The 12,670-nt window shown below is 45.0% G+C and overlaps 1 protein-coding gene across 1 annotated transcript in view; it reads right to left on the bottom strand.

Moving 5' to 3' along the window:
* The window catches only part of CFAP61 (cilia and flagella associated protein 61), a gene marked incomplete at both ends in the record, with an annotated part of 252,425 nt that overhangs the window by 207,508 nt on the left and 32,247 nt on the right, over positions 1–12,670 (bottom strand). The window contains one exon of the mRNA XM_082670561.1: positions 6,094–6,253. Within this exon, the coding sequence (XP_082526687.1) occupies positions 6,094–6,253 (160 nt within the window). The remainder of the gene's footprint in view (positions 1–6,093; positions 6,254–12,670) is intronic.

Here is a 12,670-nt window from a genome sequence, read left to right as displayed (position 1 = left end):
CCTGATACCTCAGAATGTGACTAAATGTGGAGAAAGGGCCTTTAAAGAGATAAAGTAATATGAGGTCAGATGGCTGGGCCCTTAAGCCAATGTGACCGGTGTCCTTGTAAGAAGAGGAGATTAGGACACAGACAGGAACAAAAGGGAAAACCACGTGAAGACGCAAGGAAAAGAATCTCCAAGCCATGGAGAGCGACCTCAGAAGAAACCAACCCTGCTGACACCTTGATCTCAGATTTCTATATTTCCAGAACTGTGAGAAAGTGAATTTATGTTGTTTAAGCCCCCTGGTCTGTGGTACTCTGCTAAAACAGCCCGAGCAAACGTATACAGAGTCCTAGTGGGTCACTAGTTCAATAACTACTGAACGTACCAGGTGGTAAATACATGGTCTGAGATACAGAATGCAAACCTCTTGGCAGAAATACTACTATGCTCTGTAGATGAGTATTTCATCCACATTTGGAATCCAAGTTAAAAGAAGAATAAACTAAAACAGAAGGCCACCCAGGCATATAAAATCTAACCTTAGGAAGAGAGGCTAGAAGACCTGGGCTATCACTATTCAATAAATCAGACTCGGTTTAGCCATTGTTTCTTAGCCCTGCCATCTTTGTTCCAGACATTTCCTCGCCCTGCGGAGGAGAGACCCTGAGGTAAGAAGCAAGTGTAAGTTCCATGAAAGAAATTTAAACAAGACACAAAGAAACATTTCCTGACAGCAAGAGTGATTTTCTTTCATTTAAAAGGCAACATTGCTATGTTTTTGGATGGAAATGTTATGAAAATTATATTTCAAAGGGCCTTTTAACTGTAGAGTAAGGGACTTGCCTGGTGGCGCAGTGGTTAAGAATCTGCCTGCTAATGCAGGGGACACAGGTTCGAGCCCTGGTCCGGGAAGATCCCACATGCCACAGAGCAACAAAGCCCGTGCACCACAACTACTGAGCCTGCGCTCTAGAGCCCACGAGCCACCACTACTGAGCCCGTGCGCCTAGAGCCTGCACTCTGCAACAAGAGAAGCCACCACAATGAGAAGCCCTCGCACCACAACAAAGAGGAGCCCCCGCTTGTCACAACTAGAGAAAGCCCACGTGCGCAACAAAGACCCAAGCAGCCAAGAATAAATAAACTTAAAAAAATTAAAAAATAATAAAATAAAATAAATGTAGAGTAAGCAGCACTTTTCCTGGGTGGGTTGGTTATAAGGAGCTGCCCTGGATGTTCTTCGGGACACCCATGATTCTGTTGTATGAAATTGTATTTCTCCCTGCCAAGGGCACGTCGAGGTCACAGAGACTCTGTGTGGTGGACCCCATGTACGTACTGAGATGCACCTTTCAGGGCTCTTTCAAAACCGAGACTCCCACTCCCCAGGTCACACCAGCCGTGTGACAAACAAAAGTTTTGTCTTTCACTTGCTTTCAGTTTTTTCATTTTAACTGGTAAATGTGTCGATGCCAATACAGCTGTGGAAATGCAGGCTGTGCCCTATTTTGCCTTCTGCATCATCAAGAAAATGGCCAGCTCACTCTGGTTCCAAAGTCTTTATTGTGATGATGCAGTCAACAGAAGACAGCCTGATGTGCCGTCGCTGGGCAGGGCCAGTGGTGGACCCAACTATTGTCTTGAACCACTGTATTGTCGCTGAAGGAAAATATGCATAAACTACCAGCATACGGTCGCCACTGCGTGTTCACTAAGCTTTCAGACTCTTGCCATTTGCGGGATCTTGGATTTCATTTCGCACAATCTCCCACACAAGCAGAAAGCCCTTTCCTGAGCAGCTATGACTCTTTATGAATTCTTCCAATATTTGGGGAACTTGCTACTTCTAAACTAGGTACTCTGCTTAATAAAAAATAAACTTTTACTAGATTTTCCTTATACTGGGACAAAATCTGCATCCTTATGAGGCAGGAGATAGATGGGTCCCAGGCTGAGCAGCTGGAGTTTGTCCCCTGTGGACAGATACTCCAAGATAGAGATAATAGCAGGAGGCTAACAGGAGAGGCTGAGCCCCGCCCAGATAAGAGATAGGGACCACATATTTCTCATTCTCAAGGTCAAGGAGAACTTCCGGACTATACATGTGCAGAAAGCCTCCTTGGAAGTCAAAAGGGGAGTGATATCAACCTACCCATAGGCCTCCCCACTAGAATCCATCTTGACTAAGAGATGCGCATGCACACATGGGAGGACCCTGAGATAAACCAAATATGGACTCAGAACCAGGCAAAGCAAGATGATTGGCCAAAGGAAACCCAGAAGAAATGCCCCACGTAAGTGACTTAAACTACCACCCTCTCTCTCAGTCTGCCCGTGTGTCTATTCACACGTACTCTCTTTCCTCCTAATAAACACTTTTTTTTTTACTACTTTCCATCTTTGTGGGAATTCATTTCTGCAAAGCCAAAGGGGCAGGGTCTTGTCACTGGATATTGGTCTAGTGGCTAGGATTCAGAGCTCTCACTGCTGTGGCCCAACCTTGATTCCCGGTCAGGGAATCAAAATCCTGCTTCAAGCCGCTGCAGGCCGAGGCCACCCGAGATCACTTTGACTTTGTTCACATTGGTTCCAGTTTAGTCCCAAGGTTTAGTAGATAAAAACCCAAATTTACAAGTGTGTGTAATAGTTTGTATATGGCGAATAGGTGACTAAAAAAATGGGATCACTTAAAAATTATTCAAGTAAAATGCAAAATGAATGTGTATGGTTACACTTTTTAGATCCAATGGAAACTTCTGATACGGCTGAAATGATGAGATAGCAAGCCAATCACAATGTATGCAGTAGCTAAAGAAGGGGGACCACTGTGTGAGCTCAGGAATGTCGAGCCGTGACATTGTTATTCTGCTTGGAAGGGTGGAGGTTCATGTGAAATAGCAAGTCTCACGGCTGGTGGGAAAAGAGCAGACCTTGAGTTCAGGATTTGAGAACAAGAGTTTATTTGGGAAGTGACTCCAGGAAGCACAGTAGGGTGGTGAGGAAGAGAGAATGGGAAAGGAAGGCAGCTAACAAAACACATGTCATCACACGGATCACCAGCTGGAGGTGATCCTGGAGGAACGTTGAGAAACAGCAAAAAACTCGTGTCTCAGAGCTATCCCACCCTAGGGGTGAGGGAGCTGGGGTATTTATACCCCGACTCCTGTCAGTTGTGTGTAAATAAATGTTTTCACAGCTGGTGGGAAAAGACTAGACCAGCAGTGTCTTGGGGTGTGTTCTCTCAGAGGCACAGTCTGAGTCAAGGATTCAAGCACAACTGTTTACTTGGGAGTTGGTGGAGAAAGTAGCAGTAGGGGTGCAGGGACAAGAAATAGGGAAGCAGAGGTTGCTCCTGGGGTGTCAATGTCCTGGCACTTCCAGCCTGCCTCTGGAGCAGGGCAGAGTGGCCTCACACGGTTCTGGCAAATCCCACAGACACAGAGGTGGAGATTCCAGAAGTTGGAAGTTTTCAAAGCACTCACGTGCACGCGCATACACATAGACGTCACCTAGAACTCCTAAAAGTGATAACTCATTAAATAACTCATTGAAGTGAAAAAATTGATCATGTATTTGTGTAGTAGGCCCACCATTGGAGTTTTCAATCACAGCCACCCTAGATAAGAAGTCACCTTGCCAAGCTGAAGCCTCAGTTGGGTTCTGGGTCAGCCCCTGTTGAGCTGTAACACCTTTTGGGAGTGTGGGCAGGTGTTACCTTTCCTAGCTCTCCTACATCAAGTTATGAGGATAAAATGAGATGATATATAAAGAAATCCTTTGAAAAGTAAAAAGCATAAACAAAATTGAAGGCATAGGGCATAATGGTGTGTGCCCAATGAAACAAGCATTTTAGTTCATATTTTAGAGAAATTATATTTCCTTTAACTTGAGACTTTCATCAGAAAAAGAAAATGGACAGATCATAGGACATTTCAGATTTTCTCTGGAGTCTCATTCTTTGCTGCTGTTGATGGGAAGATCGCAGCAAAATGTGCTGATGACTCTTTTCTTAGATATAATGAGCTGCTGACGATTTGTGAATCCATTCCTGAGTTATTCGGAAGTCTACAATAGTGCTCCCTAGTGACAACTTCGTAATCACCTTTGCATCAGTGAAAATAAAGCTGGATTTTCAGAAATAAACAAGGCACACAAAATAACAAGAGAAGTTTTCCTATCTCCTTTACTTACCATCCTGTTCTAGATCAACTAATTTTAAGTAAAAATATTAAAGGTGGTAGAGAGAAGTAAGACTTCTTTCAGCTTCCATATCTCTGGGGCTTTTTGCTAGACAGAGGTACTAGATAGATTATGTGTGTTTTGAAGTCCAGGGTTCAGCCTAAATTTTGAATTTTGTTCCTGCCCATAAAGTTTCTAAGATGGGAACTTCCCAGTCATTCTATGTAACCTCAGAGCCACTCAGAAACATACTGGAAAGGACTATATCTTTTCAATTTATTTTTAATAATGACAACAGTCATGGGAGGAGGAAAAACGACTTCAATTTTTTCAAAACTTACTCTGTGTTTGGCACACAGACCTAAGGACATCATGTAGATTCTAACGTTTAATCTTCCCAACAACTCTTTGGGTTCGATACTATTTTTATCTCCATCTTAGACATGAGAAAACTGAGCCATAAAACTTATTTAATGGTGCCTTCAAGAAGAATTTATATTGTGTTGATACATTCGAAAGTGACAGTGATAACTTTTTGTTCAGGACTGTCTCATGCTGAAAAGTCCTTCAGAACTCTCCTGTGTCTCTGCTGAGAAGCAAGGGCTAGCCAGCCTTCACCATTAGACAATAAAGACCTCAAAAGCTCTCTTTCGGGAAGAGCACCATCATCAGTACAAAAGGGAATCACCTCTCCAGCTTCAGCTCTGCAAGCTCTTTGTAACGACTGTGAACATTCAGACGAGCTCCCTGCACTTGGTTTCCCATCCAGAGGATAAGATCTGCCAAACCCACACCTGCCGTTGTTTAGATCAACAAGTCTCCTGCTTGTCAATCGTGTCCCCAACACGCTCCTCTTCCTGTTTTTTGAACAGTCTTGGTAGAATCTCTCAGACACAAGAAAGCAGAGCAATTCAAAATGCCCCGATTTTAACCTGGGAAGACTCAACTAGGTGAAAGGCCAATCACAAAGTGATAATAATGACCGCTCAAGATGATGGTCCATGCTGACTGAGTGCTAACTTTGCCCGAGACACTGAATAAAGCCCTGGACGTGAGTGATCTCGGCGAGACCCCATGTGGGAGGTATTACTACTATTCCTATTTTACAAATGAGGAAACCCACATTTGGAGAACTGAATTTACATGCTCTCCTTGCATCTGCCTGATTTAAGAACCAAAACACTTAACCTCAAAGATACTCATGGATGCAGGAAGACCTCATTAAAATACCAAAATTTGAGATGACCTAGTTTCACTTGGTGAAAACCCTAATACAGACATTATTTTAGAATCAGTGCAAGTATTGACTACTTGCAATAGACCTGTATTACATAATAATTTGTTGAAGACATAAACACAGAAGCTCTAACTGCTGGGATTAAAACTTAAAGGCATATATGAAAAAGAAAATATATGTATATATATACACATATATGTATAACTGAATATATATGTATATGTATAACTGAATCACTTTGCTGTACACCTGAAACTAACACAACATTGTAAATCAGCTATATATTTCCATTTTTTTAAAATTTAGAAAAGAAAAAACTTAATATAATTTCTCGAGTTCTTGACTTGAAAAATTCACTCATCATATTCAGGTTTTGTGTTGTACGTGTGTGTCTGAGTAAACTCCTGAAATGCTATCAGTTATTTCCCCACAGCTTACCTCTAACAATGAACATCCTGAAGGTAGATGTTCTGAATTCAGGAAACCTTCAGTGGCAAGGCCGCAGTGCACCCTTGACTCCCTGTGCTCACAGATACATGCACAAGGATGAGATGGACCAGGAACTACTCCTCAGAGGGGACTGGAGACAGAGCTATAGTAGGTGCCACCTAGTTCCGGCACTTAGCCAGGAGCACAGCACAGCATGTAAAGCTTGAATTCCTGACACGCTCCTTTGACGGCCACTGTACCTGAACTTCCTTGAACGCTTAGCTCTTGGGGTGGCTCCAGGACGTCATCGGGATGCGGGATGCAGAGTCCGTGGAAGGGCCCCAAGTCAAAGCACTCATGCAGGAGCTGCATGTTCACTCTCGAGCACACGCTCATGAACCCGACGGCTACACCTTCCACCTGAAACGTCCAAAACATCTCATGACCGTCTGACCTCAGGTGAATGCTCATCACGAAACTCCCAGGAGCCCCAGCCCATGGGCACCTGGAGATGTCTGAGGGAGGGAGCAGCCCTAGTGTCCAAAGCAATGCACGGCATACAGGACAGGCTCGAAAAACGATGCCGTGGACGACCACTGTGGGCACTCCCAGAGGTGGGTATATAACTTAGGGAGGCCACCAGGATGTTCTTTAGGGAAAACTCTTTGGAACTTTGCCCAGACAACGCCCCTGCCTGCCCCATATTCCTTTATTGCCCCACTGCAAGCCCAGCCCTCCCATCCACTCTCCTCCCCTCCACAATGCGGTTCTCAGGAAGACTGGCCATTGTTCCAGTGGCCATCTGGTTGATCCTCGGTTCAGAGAAAGTTCATGGTCTTTCACTCCTCATCAGGTAGGAATGCTTCGATCTTCTTAAACTCATTTAATTTTTTGATTGGATGGTCTCACGGGGAGGAGACGTGAGGAAGGAGGTTTGGTGGGAAGCTTTGAGTGAAATAAACTCATTGCACCTGTTCACCAGATGTGTCTGACCTACAACTGCATCACCTCCCAGCACCCTACCTGATTCTGAACCTCTTGCAACGGCCCTCATCATTTTAGGCCTTTGATGAGGAATACATAAGTGGGAAGATGAGGGTGACAGTGTGACATAATATTCAGTCTTCATCCCTCACTCCTGTCACAAAGCTCCTAAAACACCTGTAATTTCCTGAGAGGAGCATCTTTTGTTTTTCATAATTAAGTCCCTTTCAATCACACCTGAGTTTACACTAAAGAGGTGACTTTCGGAGCATGGGAGCTAGTTACCAGAGGAATCAACCTTGTGATTAGAAGGTTGGAACTTTCAGCCCCGTCCCCTTGACCTCTGGGAAGGGGAAGGGGGCTGGAGATTGAGTTCAACCACCAGTGGCCAATGATTTAATCAGTTGTTAATGGAACCACCAGAGAAACCCCTAAACGATGGGGTTCAGGATCTTCCGGGCTGGTGAACACACTGAGGTGCTGGGCAGCGGTGAGCCCAGAGAGGGCATGGAAGCTCCCCGCCCCCTCCTCCCCACCTCCCCCCACGCACTTCTTCCATTTGGGCTGTTCCTGAATTGTATCCTTTACAACGAATCGATGATGGCAAGTAAAGTGTTCTCCTAAGTTCTGGGAGCCCTTTCCAGCAGATTGTCACACCCGAGGAGGGGGTCATGGGAAACCCTGATTTATAGTCGGTCAGTTCAAAGTACAGGTGACAACCTGGGTCTTGTAACTGGCATCTGACAGGGGCAGGGGACAGTCTTGTGGGCCTGAGTCCTTAAACTGTAGGGCCTGTGCTAAGTCTGGGCAGTGTCAGAAGTGAATCAAACTGCAGGACACCCAGCTGGTGTCTAGGAAGCTGGAGAGTTGGCTGGTATGGGGAAATGCAACACATTTGGGGTCATAAGTATTGCGAGTAGAGGAAACAACTTATCTTTCTGTGAGTAACTAGCTGAGCTGAGCCTATTACTGGTACTGAAATATTATAAATTAACAACGAATTTCAATTCTATCAAATTTTAATACCACATTGAGAGATGACTGTGATTGAAATTCTTTATTATGTTCCATCGGCAATTCTGTATTTCATTCTTCTCTGCAAGGAAAGCATTTAGAATTTTAAAAGAGGCGAGAGAGAATGCAGAGTTCTTACGTTAACTAATCTTATTTGGTGGTAATTATTTTGTGATATGTACATAAATCAAAATGTTAGGTTGGACACCTTAAACTTATACAATGTTATGTGTCAATTATATCTTAATAAAACTGGAAAAAAAGGAAAATAAATAAATTTCACATAAATAATTCATTTGATCATTATGTGGGTTTTAAGCAAATTCTGGTGACTGATTTGACTCTGACAGCTCTTATAAGAAACCAGCATTTACTGGGCAGGTGCGATCCCACCAGAATTCACACTTTATTTCTCGAGACAGCCATTCCATCCAAGAAGGAGAACGCAACAGGACTTCCCTAGTGGTGCAGTGGTTAAAAATTCGCCTGCCAATGCAGGGGATATGGGTTCAATCCCTGGTCTGGGAAGATCCCACATGCCACAAAGCAACTAAGCCCATGTGCCACAACTACTGAGCCTGCGCTCTAGAGCCCACGAGCAACAACTACTGAGCCTGTGCTCCACAACTACTGAAGCCTGCGCACCTAGAGCCTGTGCTCTGCAACAAGAGAAGCCACTGCAATGAGAAGCCCGTGCACCACAACAAAGAGTAGCCCCCGCTCATCGCAACTAGAGAAAGCCCAAGTGCAGCAACGAAGACCCAACACAGCCAAAAATAAATAATAAATTTAAAAAAACCCTCAACAATCACCAGCATTCCCTGTTCCTAAGAAGGCAGCATCATTCCATAAATGCCCAGTCAGAGAAAATGGTTAATACTTGAACTTCCTAAAGTAGAGAAAGAAGCTACAACACTCCTTTAAACAACAGAGAAAAAAATGAGGTATTTAACTGTTTGTTCTCAAATGTTCTCTTCTGGTTTAAAACCACTTGTTCTCAAAGATGTGTTTGAAAAGTAAAGACTCCCTGTACTTTCTCCCAAATACTGGAATACAAAAAGACTTTTTAAAAAATTGATTTTTTCCATGCATATTCTTTTCTTTACACGCTCCCCAAAATACTAGCTGTAAAAGGCTGGATTTACACAGCTGTTTTATAAAGCCATCGACACTTTAATAAAAGTCCAAAATACACGTTTTAATTTTTTTCCCAAATAACAAGTGATCGTTTGTCTTGTTTGCGCGTTTGAACAAAGGCTGTGTAGCCACAGTTGTCTGGCTTCTCTGTAATTTTAGGCCCAAGACTCAGCAGACGCTGATTAACCAATCCCTCTACCATATGTGCAGAGAGAGCCGGCCAGCCTCCCTCTCGGCAGGGAAAATTGGCATCCATCTTTGGTTCACATGGAGATGTCCTTCTCATCTAGAGCCACGCTGGCGCGATGCAACTTCCATGGCCTGAAATACCTTTTGCTGGCTTCATGGCGAGCTGCATGTGCATGATAAGAATGCATTATTTATAAGACCGCTGTTAGTAATGAGCTATTATACTAATGGCTCGTCATGTTTGGAATTTGATTCAAATGGCATGGATCACACATTCTGATGAAAATGAGAAAAACACGTTTCACTATTAGGAACAAAGATTTCACGTTCTCCAATTCTGCAACCTGTTATATTCCCATCTTTCATCTCGGGACTGTGACAATTCACAAAAGTTAAGAATGATCGACTCAACAGAGCGAGGACGTATTGTGAAAGTGTCTGCTTTTTCCTTTGGGTTTCTTTGGGATGACTGTTCCGATTTGAGAAACACTGTTCTTAAATATGAATTTGTAGGAGTATTCAAATGCATCTTTGTGTGTGTGTGTGTGTGTGTGTGTGTGTGTGTGTGTGTGTTTTCTGGAAAAATAAATTGATTTGATGGACTTTTTTTTCTTCTACAGTGAAAAGGCACTGATTGCTGGCTGCTGTCTGTCTTCCAGGTAACCAATACTTTCCACCACAAAGGTGCCTTTAATTATCTCACATTGGAGAGCAAACTGGGAGTTTGTTGTCGTCCTTGGTTTTCCCTGAGGATCCATATGATGAGGCATAAGGCTCAGGTCGCTATAAACCACGTGTGCAGTGGCCACACCTTCACAAGCAGGACCATTTACAGGCCCGTATGCACTGCATCGTTCATGCTTCCATCTAAAAAGCCCTACGTCACCTGCCCCTTCTGGGTGCCCTCATCGTGACCACTTCCAGCTCTGATCCTTCCTGCCTGATGTCAAAGGCATGGCTGCGCTGGCAGGCTCTGCCCCAGTGCCTCCTCGGACCACTACTGCCCACGCCACAGATGCTGCCAAGGCAGACGCTCTGCCCATCTGTCTCTAGGAGCTGCCCTTGGCCTCCAACCGCCCTGCCCTGAAATCGCAGTTTGGAGTAAACACCAGATGTCAAGGTCAGCCAGGATAAAGTTATGAAAAGCAACTTGCAGCAAAGTGATGACTCAGAACTCCTCCAAAGTTGCGATTAAGACAAAGAAAGTGCTCGCAGTTAAAAACCTTTAGTTGAGGGCCCCCCAACGGTGCAGACATGGCTCTCAGGGCATCCACATCCATGGCCTGTGACTGCCATGGACGGGTTTGGGAAGGGACAGGCTTGGTGTACTATGTCCCGTTATCTCTGGTCACCTAAAAGTATAGTGTGCTGGTTAATGCCTAATCAGCATTGAAGGGGAAAGCTTAATTTTAACACTTGCCAATTTCTGTGGTGTAAATATTCCCGTTGCAGCCCATTGTAAGCTCTTGGTGTGATGTCACTGAGTAGAGAATTGGGAGAAGATGCACAGTAGCTGTAGTTACAGTATTTCCACTCTGCAGAGACCACAGATATAAATGACCCCAAGAGGACAAATAAAACAATTAAAAAGTAATGAATTTTGAGGATTTATTAATTTTGTTTTTAGTATAATTTACTACACTGTTAGTTGATATAACTTAATTTTTGACAATGGCCGTGTTTAACAAGCAGCTTGCCAGTTCCTAAAGATTTAGCACCTGGCTCTCGTGAGCCAAGGTGAGCGAGCTCCAGCACACTGCTGCCAAAAGGCAGGTCTGAGGAAGCCCAGGTCGTTGGGAGGAGGGTCCTGGCAGGTAGGTGGTAGGGTGGTGACTGCACTGATCTTGAACCCAAAAAGGCTTAAGACACCTGCGGGTGTCTTAAGGGCTTGGTGAAGACCAGAGTTTCACTCCCAGATCCTAGGCTGGTTTACTCACTGTTGACAGGTCCTGTTCCTGCCCTTCCATTTAAGGTTGAGGCCCGTGGTCACATCTCCATGGGGCATGCCTCTCAGAGATCAGGCTGGACTCCGTTTGTGTCTTTGGAGACACCAAAGGATCCCTGCGGGGTTGGGACTGCAATTTTCAGCCTACAACTTTCCTCTGATATTTACACACTCTGAAAGTTTGTAACACATGACAAGAGAGGGAAGGAACTGAGGGAAGAGGTCACTGCAGCTGCTCTTCACAAGAACTAACTCAAGAGATTTGGGTTCAAACTCGCACCTTGAAACCAAAGAATTAAAAGCCTTCTCCAGAGTGAGGTCGGCATCATGGTGGTAAAAGACATCCCTTGTTTTTGTCCCCTGCTCAACAGCAAATATTCGGCATCCATCCATGAACAAAAGTGCCTTTGAAGGAGCCGTGGGATCCAGCACCATCCACCAAGGGGCCTGGGAGGAGTCTTGCCCACCTTTGCATCAGGAAATAGGCAGACAGACCTCGGTCACAGCTGTGGACCCTGCAGAGGCCGCTGAACTGGCTCTAGCCTCTCTCAGCCTCAGTCCAGGAGCCCCTGAGAACAGTGACTTAGACGATCACTCATGGATGAGAGAGCCTTTGATGAAGTTCAGATTTCCCGAGGAGAAGTTTCAGCTCCATTGGAGCAAAAAAATACCAGTTTGGATGCCCTGGAGTGGGTAAGACAAACAGTCTGCCTTTCCCCACAACACCCATCCTCCAAGGCAGCACAGCTTAGGGCCAAGAATTATCCCCCTAATTTATCCCGTGGCAGGTAAGAGGGAGACTGTGTAAGTGAGCACCTGGCTTCCCTAGCTATGCAGGATGCTGCCAGAGGGGCTCATTTCTCTCTTGCCAGATCCAGAGTACTAAATTGGGAGCTCACGACTGGGGGGTGGAAGGGGTCTGGGACAGCAGCAGGTAGGACCCCCAGAGGACATTACCAGGCCTCATGGATTCTATCAAGAAGCCCACCCACGGGCTACTGGGAATATTTCACCCATGGATCCTGCCAGCCTGCCCACGAGCACCCCCAGTGCTCCACATGCCTTACGCGCACACCAGCCCACCTTGTGGCAGCTCCCTGTGTGTACTCCTAATGGTGCCATGAGCAGACTTTGGCAGATGGCTAAGGAGCATATGGAGAAAGTCAGCCCAATCTGTGGGCCAGGAAGAGACCACAAATTTGAGCTGCAGTGGCACCTTTGGGAATACAGAAGCACTCGACCTGGTGCTTTGCAGGGTCCAGAGAAGACATAGAAGCTTAAGAATTCTGCCACAAGAGAGAGCAAGAAGCATGGAGCAGGCATACCCATAGACGGTCTGAGGAAGCCTCAGAGTCGCCAGCAGAGCTGAGAGAAGTTATTTCTCCTCCAAAGACCAGAGGAGGTGACTGCGATTCAAATGTGAAGACAGCAATGCAAAACTCAATGACCATGAAAAATCAAGGAAGTATGACACCACCAAAGGGTCACAATAATCTTCTGGTAACTGAACCCAAAGACAAGAGTAAATGGTAAATCTCCAATTTACCAAATAAAGAATTCAAAATAGC

Source organism: Grampus griseus (genome assembly GCF_964374135.1).
Source record: "Grampus griseus genome assembly, chromosome: 14".
NCBI classification, from domain to species: domain Eukaryota; kingdom Metazoa; phylum Chordata; class Mammalia; order Artiodactyla; family Delphinidae; genus Grampus; species Grampus griseus.
This window is presented reverse-complemented; position numbering and strand designations above follow the sequence as displayed.